The 13,911-nt window shown below is 42.9% G+C and overlaps 1 protein-coding gene across 1 annotated transcript in view; it reads right to left on the bottom strand.

Annotated features, from left to right (window-relative positions):
* The window catches only part of DNAH9 (dynein axonemal heavy chain 9), a 213,611-nt gene that overhangs the window by 22,505 nt on the left and 177,195 nt on the right, over nucleotides 1-13,911 (bottom strand). The window contains exon 63 of the mRNA XM_062592116.1: nucleotides 2,216-2,443. Within this exon, the coding sequence (XP_062448100.1) occupies nucleotides 2,216-2,443 (228 nt within the window). The remainder of the gene's footprint in view (nucleotides 1-2,215; nucleotides 2,444-13,911) is intronic.

Below are 13,911 nucleotides of genomic sequence, written 5' to 3'. Positions count from 1 at the left end.
AAAGTGGGGAAATGAGGTGTAAAGGGGCCCCACCCACTCGCTCCAGGATTTGTGATAAGAGACATTTTATAATACTCTGACAATTCAGAAAATGCTAATTACTATCTGATTGAAATGAGCAGAGGAAGGATGAAAATGTTACTTTTGGTGAAGGTTTTCCCCTCCCTTGCTCTCCAGGACTTTTTGTGGAATTCAAGATGATGAATGACAGTAGATAAAAATGGAATGATCTCTGAGTATTTGCCTTAATCATTGTGTTGTACCTCTTAGCTGCACCTCTTCAGAGATGTTAGCTCATACACTCAAGATTTCCTCAGAACCCAGGTCTCGGAATGTGAAAATAGTTGTGAACTGTCCCAGTTTCTCTGCCCCTTGCACTTGTGCCTGAGGTCCACTACATGCTGTGGTTAGGTAAGTGTGGTCCCAAGTAACAACAGGCTGCATGGAGAGAAAAGAATGAGGAATCCTGCAAAATGTGTCCTGTGAATCACCATAGAATCCGCAAGGTTGGAAGGGACTCCTGGAGATCATCTAGTCCACCCCTTCTGCTCAAGCAGGGTCATCTAGAGCATGTTAGACAGGGTTGCACCCAGGCAGGCTTTGAATATCTCCAGAGAAGGCAAGAAGGACCCCCCTTGCTGAAGCCCAGGCTTGAATCAGGGACTTCTAGATCTTCAGTCTAAAGCTCTCCCAGCTGAGCTACTTCAGCCCCTGTGTTCCCAGTACTCAGTCTCCAGCAGAATGGAGACATTAGTTATTGCCACTCTAGTAATACAAAGAGTCCAAGGTGTAAGAATACCCTCAGGCCTTTCTGGCTGCTACACATTCAACAGCTAGAGTCCTGCTGCAAGAGCTCAGCATGCCAAGGTAATGGCAGTGCAGGATGTGTGAGTAAAGGTAATGGGGATTCAGGGCAGCAGAATGCAATGGTCTGTGTCTCTAAGAAAGGTATCATCTTAAATGTGAGTGGTTAGCCCTTAGTCTTTTATCTCATCTGGAAAAAAAAGGAAAGAAAAAAAAAAGAAAAAAAAAAAGAAAGAAAAAGGATTGGCAGAAGCATAGCAGCCTTCAGCAGTAAGATACGACAGGCTCCAGCACTCAGGCAAAGCAGACTGTTCTCTAGTGAGCCGCCAGTACATCTTCATATATTCTTTGCTGTTCTTAGAAGTCTCCTGTCCTGCAGTGACCAGACAGAGTAACTAAGTGAGCTCACAAGGTGGGCTAGTTTCATCACTCATGCAGTTTCTACTTAATAATAGAGTTATAATGAATCTAACATTGCTCCACACCCATCCTTTGCGACTACCAAGAAAAGAACATTTGTCAGTCATTTCCACACGCTATTCTTTCATGCCCCCTGCACAGGAGAGTTACGCTGCAGTTCCAGCATCCAAGAGCAGTAACAGCAGTCAATATAATGTGAGTATATGTATGTGATAACTGCAGGATACCACGTAATAAGAGCAACAAGCAACCTACCATTAGCTATTCTTGTGGGCCAGCAACACTCTAGATGGCCTATTTTATCCCCATCTGGTAAAACAAATCCTCCCTGCAGCGAGATTTCTGCTCTAATTCACAATTCTTCTGATCTCAGCAAGGTTTTGAGCTAATAGGCCTTTGGGCCAACAACACAATGTCCCACTGTTCTCCTCTGAAAAGCGATCTGCCCATATCTTGGAAACAGGTCTGAATACCAGATCCCAGTTAAATAGGCAAGAAGGCAAGCCTTAACCCTGCTCTGGTCTCCATATCTTTGGCTGTTAGATGTAATATGACAGTGTCCAACCCAAAAAGCAGTGACACAGACACAGAAATCAAGTCAAAACGTGCTAAAAGTCTCCCAAATGCTGCATTCAGAAGTTTGATTCCTTAACAAAATTACCCTTTCTAATGATCATAAATTGAAGAGTAAAGCCTTAGACCAGTCACAGGTCAGGTATCCTGTGACATCCTGGAGGAATGAAACCGTTCAGGATTACCTGAGTCCTCACTTAGCAGTGTTAGAGCCTGGAAGGAGGAAAGAAGGCTGGGCCCAGCTCCTGGAGAAGAAATGAAGGGTTGATGGAGCTGGACGCTATATGATTCATACATTAACTCCTTGGTAGTGTCATCATCCATACACATCACACTGCATACATGGATCCAGTGGCCCCCAAGACAGTCTGTCAGCCTGTCCAGTAATGTTAGCAATGGACCCCACTAGAGTTCATACCTGGTTGAAGTTGTCAAGGGCTTTGTGCAGGTTGGCGTGCATCCCAGTTGGGGCCTCATTGGTGATTTTGATGGAGTTCTCCAGGATGCCCTGGGGAATGATGTGGCTGTCAGGTGAGGGTGCAGGCTCTGCACTGATGAAAATGCGGAGATTTGGGTGGCTGCCCTCACTGTGCTGTTCAAGCTTTTTCTCCAGGGAACTCAGCCATTTGGCCACCAAGTGGATGTTCTGGTAGGGACAAAGAGGACAATGCTTTATCAGTTACCCTTATTTACACCTGCATTAGGCAAATCCATCACACAAATAAACAAATGGCACCATCAATCCTAAAGAAACTGATACTTCTCCCAATAGTCCTTCTCTGTAACTCACAGCCCCAAATACACTGGGCTATTCAAATCAAAAATTCAAAATAATCAAGATAAATAACCAGAAACTAAGGAAGTAGCTCTTGAATTGTATGTGTTCTTGGGTCTAACAATCTCCTGTTTGTTACAGTAATGTATAGCTGATGATATTATTTGCCTAGATTTGGTAAGCTCAAGTGAAAATGTTTGTTCATTTTTAATAGAATAATGGTGAGGACCCTCAATATCAGTAATGATAAATAGTGAGGAAAAAAGTCAAGCAGGTAGTTTTACAAAGACTCTTTAACATAAAATACTTGCTTATTCATGCAACTAATTAGACATGTCTGTCAGAATTACACAGATACGGTGAAATATTGGAAGACATGCCTCAATTTCTCACCTAGAGTCAATATAGTGTTGTAGTTGCTGGGCAAGAAGATAGCTTTTCTTAGTTTAGAAACAGAGCAGGTAACACACAACAGGGATTCATGGGCTAAACAACACTGATTTAAAAATTGTGTAATCCAAGCTGGCTGTGTTAACAGGCACTCTGGAAGGTTATTTATCCATTCAAAGACAGGACAAGGAATTTGCTAAACTTAAATTAAAAGGAGACACTAAAAAGATAAACTGCTTGCAGGTGGCAAGGAAATTACATAAAGAAATCATATTAGAGGCTTAGAATAAATGCATATCACCTATGAAAAGGTCCAGAAAGGCACTCTTGTAGTTAAATAGTAGACTAATTGAGACTATTAGGAGTAAAATAGCATTCTTCAAAAAGTGGAAACTGTATCCAAATGAGAAAAATAGAAAACAGTATAAAATCCAAGCATGGTAACACCAAAAAAGATTTTAAGAAATAATCTTTTAAAGACCATAAAAACTAATAATAAAAGCTATTCCAGAAGCCAGAAACATACCAGAGAGCCTATAAAACTAAAAGATGATCAATATGTACGGTGCGTGCCCAAGTAAAGGAAGGCCACAACAATGCACTTCACTGTTTGCATGGATATTCATTGCAGAGCTTGGGAAGGGTCTGACAGTACAGCTCTTTTTACAAGGACAGATTCACAACCACATTGCTGAGGTTGGAGGCAGTTTGGCAGACCACCTAGTTCAACCACCTTACTCAAGCCAGGTCACTTGGAGTAGGTTGCTCAGGACCGGGTCCAATCAGGTTTTGAATCTCTCCAAGGATAAACCTACCAGATTGTATCTACCCTAAGGAAACTCAGATGTGGAAGTACTGAATTACTCCTTGATATGTAGTAGGCAAACTAGTGGAAACTGCAACAAGCAACTGAATTAACAAACAGTGTGAACTGGAGTAAACTGAGAATCTAACATTCTCGCTCCAGTTTGGGTTGTTAACAGGTGGATGTCCAAATCCGAGTTTGGCACTATAAACTCCCTTTACAGTTATTGGAAAGGAACAGGCATCTCCAGAAGGCAGCTCACCAGACCTATTTTAGGCAAAACACTGTAATGTGGAATTGCCTCCATAGGGCCAGTGTTTCTCAGTGTTTGGCGCTTACTCAGAATGAGATGTTTAACTTTCAGATGGTAATATTTCTAAGTAAATATTTGATAAAATGGAAAGGAACCAGCATGGCTTTATTCAAGGAAAGTTGCTTTAGCCAAGGGAAATCTTGCCTTACAAGTCTGCTGGAGTTTTACACAGAGTCAGTGAGGACACGGACAAGGGTAATGCTTTTCATGCTGTGGACTTCAATTTGTGAAATGCTTAGACAAGTTCTGTCCTGAAAACTTAACCTAAACTATAGCAGGTAAGAGGGAAAGTCTCACAGGCTAACAACTGGTTAAAAGAGAGGAAACAGAGGATAGAAAGCTATTATTAGAGCTTGAGCTGTTCATCATATTCTAAAATCACTTGAAAAAGCAAATGATTAGAGGGCTGACAAAATTACTCTTAATACAAAGTAATTCCAGGAAGTAAAAATAAAACCTGATGGTAAAGAGCTGCAGAAGTATCCCATCATTCTAGGTGACTAGCTAGGAAATGATAGAAGAAATTCAGTGTTGATAGAAGCAAAGTAATGCACACAGATAAGTAATCCTAGCTATATACACAAACAACGATGGGTACAAAATTAGCTATTACCACTCATGGAAGAGATTTTGGAGCCCTTATGGTTATTCTCCGCAAACAACTCAATTCAATGCTTAGCAAGGTTAAAGCAATCAGATGTCAGCAAAGGAACAGAGAATAAAACTTGAAACTTTTTGATGCCACTCCATAACTATGTAGTGTGCTTTTTGGTCTGCCTCAGTACAGTGTTTTTATGGACTTGTGTCATACAGGAATGTCAAGTGAGTTGCTTTATAAGAACACAGAAACTGCTCTTCTAGCTTTTATGGAGGAGTTTCTTTTTTGATTTTTTAGCTTTTATGGAAGGGTTTTTTTTGTTGTCTTTTTTTTTTTTTTTTTTTTTTTTTTTTTTTTTGAGGTTTTGAGGTTTTGAGTATCTCTTGTGAACTACGGAAGAGGTCACAGCCAGGACTGGAGAAGATGAATGGCTTCAGAAAAGGAACGGATGAGCTAGTGTAGGCAGAAATTGGGCCAGAGTGACTTCTGCTTTGAGAGACTAAAATAAATATTTGTAAACAGTGGAGGGATGGGTCAGCATTCAGAAATGGCACATGAGGTAGGAAGGATTAGAGAGTGGTGCCTCCAGGGGTGCTGGAGTACCTCAGAGAAGACACTGAGAACTCAGTTACATCTAGAAACAGTGCCCTTCTACGCACTAGAGACTGTCCTTCCACACTCACCATATCCTTACAAAGTCCTGAGTGCAGTGTCACCTCTCTCTTTTGTATAGGATCTTGTTATAGATCAGCATTTACATCTGATATTTCAACCACACTTTTTCCGCCCTCGTTAGGTATGTAGTTACCATGGTGAATGCTGACTCCTGAGAGTGACTGTAATGTATGTAGACTTGACTCCTGGCTCCACAGCTACAGCCATCCGGTCTCTACAGACTGCTCAACTACTGGGCAGGCTTACCTGAGAGTAATTTCCTTCTTGAGTATCGCAAAGCAAAAGTCTGTTATTGGTTATATTGGCAAAAATTTGGTATAACTCTGTTGCCTAACAATTGCTTCATGTCTCAGGATCTGTATTAATTTTCAAAGGTTTTTATATCCCAACAAGCATAAAGGACGGTGTGGAATCCATCAGACCAAATAGGTATGTCTGAGCACAGATGTTTGCAGCTGAACTAGTCATCCCATCTCTCCTGAGAGTCATGGAGAAGATGGGGCAAAGATGATGTCTGCAACAGATCGGTAAAGTCACTCCTTGAAAGTGTCCATCTCTCCTCTTTGCCTAGAAAAGGAGGTTGTGATGACTGCATCACATAGGTGTTAAGGTTCCCCATTCAGTGCTGCTTTCAGAAACATCCTAATAAGAGAGATATATTGCTCTCACTGGTTTCAGGAACATCAGGAAATAACAGACCAAGTGTGCAGCTGCATTTTCAAGACTAACGCATTTTAAATATGTGCACTTATCTTTTTTTTTTTTTTCCTTCTATGGAATGAGTTACGAAGTGCACCAAGAACTCAGGAAAAGCACCTGTGCCTCTTTTCCTAAGACCTCCATATTTCAGACATAAGTATCATCTTCTCTGCAGCTTGGTAACTTCAATTTGGCCCTCTTATGCACACATTCTAGCTTTTTGCCCAAGATCAAATAAATTGCTAGGGGATTCCTGCGCAAGGTCAAGCATCAGTCTATGAGGGGAAAGCTGTTTCAGAAACATGAGAAAAGAGAGTAAATGTTGGGGGAGGCCATGGACACCTTGCAGCCATGTTGCCTCAGATCTGATTCACATGAACGGGGACAATATTTCTTGTTTAGAACTTCATAAACTCAGTCTCCTTTCCTGAAAGGATTTGGGACATGCTTATACTAAATGGAGACTGGGGTGTGTGTCGGGGAGTAGATGAGCAGGAGGATGCCTGAACAAAAGAATCATGTTATAAAGGGATCATGTTCTGGGGGGAAGTAGGAAGAGTCATTCTGTTGTGAACTCTAACTATGGGCAGAACAACAGACAGAATGCAATTATAACTGACTGTTAATGCACCAGTGCTTGCGTGATGCATTCAGGATTTCAAGAGACAAGATAATCCCCAAGGTGCATGCAATCAACTCACTCAGAAAGCACTAGTCTGATAATAAAACATGAGTGGACAGAAACATATAACCTAAGTGTTTCAAATAGCCACAGAGATTTAATAGTTTAGGGGGACATCTCAACAGAATAGCAAAAGAAAAATGGTGCATTAAATATCAGTTTAATCATAGACTGTGTACCTGACCTTATGACAATTTCATCTTTAACTGGTATTTTCTTCCTATATCTGCTTTTGCAGTTTTAGATGGCTGAAAAATAATTGCTTTAATTTGTGCTGATACGACATCAACGTTCACTGTTTGTCAGTATCACTGCCTTCTAACAGTCAACTCAGGGAATATTTCTAATGACAATCAAGTGCATTTATATATTATTCTTTTGTGAGAGAAGGGAAGGAAAATAAGAATATATGCAGCAAAGCACAGGTTGACACTAAGACACATCTGCAAAAAAAAAGACATAAACAAGCATGAGGCTCAAACAAGGTACTTTTTCTTTTAAAAGGACTGAGCTGCTGTGAAGAGTACTCATTGGTTTGAAGAAAGCTCTGCAAATTAACTCTCAGCAGTCAGATAACACAGCTTGACAGAACAAACTAATGACAACATATGTGGTCACAATAATTGAATGTTATGTCAATTATCAATAACAACATAACACAGACAATACTACATCAACACAAATCACATCTGAGCTACGTGTCAATTGAACAACCGCCTCCTTTTACTTCTTTTAAGCCTACCTGCTGCTGAGCTCATGGAATAATGCCTTTAGTTCTTCTATGTGAGAAGGGGGTAGAAGAATCAAGCTCTGTTCACCTTCATATGACATGAGGTCATACGCTTCATACACTCCCAAAACTCTCTCCCTAAACCTACTGTAGAGTTTATGTTGCACCAGTTGTACATCCTCTTCACTCCATGAGACCCCCCAGAAAGATGCACTTACCTGGCACAGAAGAAGATAGTTCATTGCTTTATAATAGTTTTCTTAGCCAGATTTTGAAATCTGTGAAAGAGCTGTCAGATAAGGGCATCTAGATAGACATACAAGCAGGTGGTAGAAGACAATTCCCTAGCACCTCTGCTTTTTTTCACAGCTCCTGTCTTAGTCCAGGCTGTGGGCAGACATATACAACTATTTCAAATTCACAGGTATGCTACCTATTTTATGAACAGAAAGATAAAGTGGTCAGATCCATACAGGGGTGAGGGGGGCTATACTCTGATAAAATCAAAGAGCTGAAAGGAGGGTAAAAAAGAAAGCCAAAATATATTTCCAGGCACACTGAGGGTTACCATAGTTTCTTGCCCTGTGTTATTTTGCCGCTTTGCACTATGGCATACGAGTGAGAGACAGCAGGGTACCAGGGGATGAGGGTCTGTGGGAATGGCTGGCTAAGGGTGCATATGCAGGAAAATGGCAGAACCAGAGGTTTTGTCCAGGAATTCACTTCCAAGTCTCTCTGTGCTTTTGTACTTCACAAGGCAGAACATATATCACAGGATGCAAGTGTTGCTATGGAAACCATCAGAAATAGCACCACATATAAACCAGCACACACTCCACAATGCATTCTCTTTGCTGATAGCAACTGGAGACCCTTCACTTCCTTGAAAGTGGCTTTCCTCCAGACTTCTCACAAATCACCTCCCACAGCAATAACAATTAGTTGGTTTTATAAACTCTCAGTTTGTTACAAGATGCTCTCAGAAAATAACAACTGATTTTACAGTAAACCTGAGAGCCAGACTTGACAGTCCAGAGAGAGCCACTATACCCTAAACTTACTGTGTTGTGGAGGAGTATAAAAAAGGACAGGAAGAGCATTGTAGGGAGTCTATTCCCTTGACCATGCCTACTCTCAAGGGCAGTATAAGGTTACATCACATGAGAAGACGCCACATGCACTCGGCAATGGCTCAGCTCCATCCTTCCTCAGCCAGCCTTACGATCATGTGAATACAACCAAAGGGAACTCAGACATCTGAGTACATACGAAAGCATAAACGTTCAACTTCAAAACTACTACCAAGGGTCAAGCTATTTCTGAGCAAAAAGCTGGCCTGGGACTATCTTGGCACAGGGAGAGGCAATCCCAGAGCTCTAGAAGCACCAGAAAAGTTTTGCCTCATCTTTACCATGTGTTTTTGCCTAACTAAAATTACAGATTGAGGTACACTCAGCCAGTTTACCAAAGGTGCCCTGCTTAGCAGGCAGTGAGGCACACATCACATTCACAATTTTGTGAGGTGCTTTGATTTTTAGCAGTGGTTCCCTCAGTTTCCATGGTTTCCACCCTCAGTCCATGGCTCACAGTTGATAGGGAAGAACACATAGTTCTTCTGGAATCAGCACTCTCTGAGCACTTCCTAAGGTCCTTAACCTTTACTGAGCCCCACAGCCAGTGGGAAGGATTACAGCACTGAGGAGTGAGTTCAGTTAATTTGCTGCCTTTTGGTCTCACCTCTGAGCATGCTGTCTTGTCCACTCCTCATGTCGCTGGGCCCTATGAAGTTCCCCACCATCTTACTTGGGCTGGGCCATAGCTAATAGCTAAACAGCTATATATCATCTGCAAACAGCATCACTACTCTGTTCATCGTCTTAGCCACAACGTTAGTAAAAAGTATGCAATTAAGAACATGATGGCATCAGTGTTAGCTTTTTTTCTGCAGTTGGAACTATCCATTTATCCCTCTGCTTTTCAGAATATCTCAATGTAATTTATGGTGAAATTTCATGAACATATAAACACAGAAGCAGACACATCTAGCTATACAGGTACTGACAACACGGAGTCAAGCTAGCGGAGATATCAGAGGAGGCTACACACCTAACTAATCATGCAGAATCTTGGCTAAGCCTGTACAATGCAGTACTGTAGGCATCTGATTGTTTTTAACAACAATTTTTGGAATGAAGCATAATTTATTTTGCATGTTCTTTTAGTACAAACAGGCCTGAATGTTGATGAAAGTAAATTAAATATGCCATGGACAATTACAGGAGAAATTGGCTCAGCACAGCCTCATTCTACACTATTGATCTGTTCTACCCTCCAAAAACCCCTAGGTCACGTCTGAGGCATCTACTGAGAGTGAACCTTGGCTATACTCGATCCTGAACTCTCAGGGAGAAAGCCAGTCATCTCAGCCCAAAACCAGGACCAGGATCTATATTGACAATGGGACAGAACAGACAGTCAAAGTCCAGCACAAGGAATGTCTCCTGGCAGTGTTTAACTGACAAGTACAAACACCGCCTTCGGATAATGACAGACAGGAGCGAAAATTTCAGGTAAAAGACAGTAAAAGAAGAGAGTAAGTGGGGAATGATCAAGTGAATGAAGCATGATGGAGGGTCTAAAGAGAGATGAAGGATCAGTTAGATTCAGCAGTCCATGGTCAGATGGAGAGGACATTCAGGGAAGAGATGGAGACAAATCTTTGCCTTCACTGAAGAGATTCACTGAAACTATTTCTACAGTGGAAGCTGCTAGCTTAGATCCCTGTTTGACTTCTGTCATAGAATCATAGAGTCAGTAAGGTTGGAAGGGACCTCAGGAGATCATCTAGTCCAACCTCCCTGCTCAGCAGGGTCACCTAGAGCATGTTAGACAAGGTTGCATCCAGGCGGGTCTTGAAGATCTCCAGAGAAGGAGACTCCACAACCTCTCTGGGCAACCTGCTCCAGTGCTCTGCCACTCTCACAGTGAAGAAATTCCTCCTCACGTTCAGGCAGAACTTCCTGTGCTTCAGTTTTTGCCCACTGCCTCTTGTCCTGTTGCATGGGACAACTGAAAAGAGTTTAGCCCCATCCCCTTGACACCCTCCCTTCAGGTACTTGTACACATTGATAAGATCCCCCCTCAGTCTTCTCTTCCCCAGGCTAAACAGGCCCAGTTCTCTCAGCTTTTCCTCATAGGGCAGATGCTCCAGCCCTCTGATCATCCTCGTAGTCCTACGCTGGACTCTCTCCAGTAGCTCCATGTCTCTCTTGTCCTGGGGAGCCCAGAACTGGACATAGTACTTGAGATGTGACCTCCCCAGGGCTGAGTAGAGGGGCAGGATCACCTCCCTCGACCTGCTGGCAACAGTCCTCCTAAGGCACACGAGGAGATCATTGACTTTCTTGGTCACAAGGGCACATTGCTGCCTCATGGTCAACCTGTCATCCACCAGCACTCCCAGGTCCTTCTCTGCAGAGCTGCTCTCCAGAAGGTCAACCCCTAGCTTGTACTGCTGCCTAGGGTTTTTCCTCCCTAGGTGCAGGACTCTGCACTTGCCCCTGTTGAACCTCAGGAGGTTCCTCTCTGACCAACTCTCCAGCCTGTCCAGGTCTCTCTGAATGGCAGCACAGCCCTCAGGTGGATCAGCCACTCTTTCCAGCTTGGTAGCATCAGCAAACTTGCTGAGGAGGCACTCTGACCCCTCATCCAGGTCATTGACGAAGAAGTCAAACAGGATGGGACCCAGGACTGAGCCCTGGGGGATACCCCTAGCCACAGGCCTCCAACTAGACTCCGTGCCACCGATGACAACCCTCTGAGTTCTGCCTTTCAGCCACTTCTCAATCCACCTCACTGTCCACTCGTCTAACCCACACTTCCTGAGCTTAGCTAGAAGGATGTTATGGGAGACAGTGTCAAAAGCCTTGAAGTCAGGGACACAACGTCCACTGCTCTCCCCTCATCTACCCAGCCAGTCATTCCATCATAGAAGGCTCTCAGATTGGTTAAGCAGGATCTCCCCTTGGTGAATCCATGCTGACTACTCCTGATCACCTTCTGTTCCTCCATAGGCCTGGAGATGACATCCAGAAGGAGCTGTTCCATCACCTTCCCAGGGGTGGAGGTGAGGCTCACCAGCCTATAGTTGCCTGGGTTCTCCTTCTTGCCCATTCTGAAGATTGGAGTGACATTGGCCTTCTTCCAGGCACCTCACCTGTTCTCCATGACCTTTCAAAGATGATGGAGAGCAGCCTGGCAACAACATCCACCAGCTCCCTCCGTACCCGTGGGTGCTTCCCATCTGGGCCCACTGATTTGCAAACATCAAGCTTGCCCAGATCTCTAATCCTATCCTCCTCAACCAAGGGAAATTCTTCCCTTCTCCAGACTTTCTCCCTTGTCTCCAGGCTCTGGGATTCCTGAAGGCTATCCTCAGCAGTGAAGACTGAAGCAAAGAAGGCATTCAGTAATTCTGTCTTCTCTGTATCCCTTGTCACGAGGGCCCCCACCCCATTCAGGAGTGGGCCCACATTTTCCCTAGTCCTCCTCTTGCTGCTGATATATTTGAAGAACCCCTTCTTGTTGTCCTTAATATCCCTTGCCAGACTTAATTCCAAATGGGCCTCTCTACATACCCTGACAGCATTCCTATAATTCTCCCAAGTAGCCTGAGAGACTGCCAGGCCAGAGAGCAAGAGAAGGTGAAACACACAGCAAAGGACAATTGCTTTGATTAATCTCAAGAAATGGAGAAAAATAAACTTTATTTCCAGCAAAACTCCTACTGCAGAGGTGTTTCAACTCACCATAAGTTCTGCAACTCTTAAGACAGAGGCTCCCAGAGTAGTTTTATTACTCAGCTGGACCTGTAATAATTACAAAGGCATTGGAAGTCCAGCAGAAGATTAATTCCACCTCAGATCCAAATTTGGATTAACTGCAAGTCTGTAAGTGGATTTGCAAATTGAAAAGCTTGAGAATGGCTGTTGGAACATGAGCAGCAATGAAAACTGCTGTCTGATATTCAGTACCGTTTTCCATCAGAGTTTCTGTCCAAAAATCATGACCCAAGAGCTAGAGATGGAAAGGATACTTTTTGTTTCACAAGCCCCTAGGAATGGAAAGATACTGTGCCCAGAAAAAGAAGTACTTTCTTCTTTGCTGAAGTGGAGATTTGGTGCCAAATCGTTGTGTGTGCCTACCTAGCAAAGACAATGTATCTCATAGAGGACAACATACCTCTTTTGCTTATGGGTAAGTCTAGTCAGGAAGTACATGAAAAAGGCTCCAGTGTGTTTAAGATGCAGTAAAGTGCTTCACAAACATCTAGATTTCAAATGGTTTTGGTCTAGGAGCTCACTGTTATATTCAGTTTAGTACATGAACGTGGCTCAGCGAAGTAGCAACCTGTGAAAATCGGAAGATGCTCAAGAATTAAATTAACTTGATCATGAAGTGAGGGAAGTGACATTTTGGCTAATGGATGAAGACTACAATTGGGAATATTTAATGTCTGAACTCTTCCCTGCATCAGTTCATCCAGATCTACAGCTATAAACATGTAAACAACTTTCACTTTTTCTGTCCTTAGGTTGACGAACATGTTTTGGCGATTGTGATGGTCACTATGCTAGCAAAAAGCTTCAGAGTATGAACAACAAGGGAAAGATAGCAGACAGTTTATGCTGTCATGTAGCTCAGTACTCCCACTACGCAAAGATCCTTTCTCCCTACACAGGAGAGATTGCATGCATCAAAGAAGCTAACTTCATGACTGCTTGGCAATAGGAAGGTGAAAGAACACAAAATCACTTTGTCGCAAGGGACCTCTAGACATCATCCAATCCAACTCTCATGCTCAGATCATGGCTAATGATAGCAGGTTGCAAAAAAATGGTGTCCAAATTTTCTTAAGTTAAAATGGAATTTCCTGTATTTCAATTTGTGCCTGTTTTCTCTTGTCCTATAACCGAACACTACAGAAAAGAGTTCGGCTCCATCTCCTTTACTTCCCTCCAGTAAGTATTTATACACATTGATAAACCATTCTGAGCCTTCTCCTCTTCATGCTAACAATAACAGCTCTCAGTATCTCCTGTTATGACAGATATTCCACTCCCTTTATCACCTTTGTGGCCCTTTGCTGGACTCACTCTTTCCACTCTACTCAGCACTGTATGAGATCACATCTGAAGTCCAGTGTCAAATAGAGGGGAAGGATGCCCTCCCCTCTCCTCTTAATGCACCCCAGGATACTCTTAGTCTTCTTTGCTGCAGGGCACACTGCCAGTTCATGTCAAACTTGCTGTCCACTTGGATTCCAAGCTCCTTTTCTGCAAAGCTGGTTTCCAGATATTTGGCCCTCAGCTCATCCTGATACATGAGGTTATTCCTCCACAGAGGCAGAACTTTACACTTTGCTTTGTTGAACTTCATAACATTCCT

The sequence above is a fragment of the Rhea pennata genome, chromosome 19 (genome assembly GCF_028389875.1).
Source record: "Rhea pennata isolate bPtePen1 chromosome 19, bPtePen1.pri, whole genome shotgun sequence".
Taxonomy (NCBI): Eukaryota; Metazoa; Chordata; class Aves; order Rheiformes; family Rheidae; genus Rhea; species Rhea pennata.
Note: the sequence above shows the minus strand (reverse complement) of the source record. Positions and strands in the feature narration are given on the sequence as shown.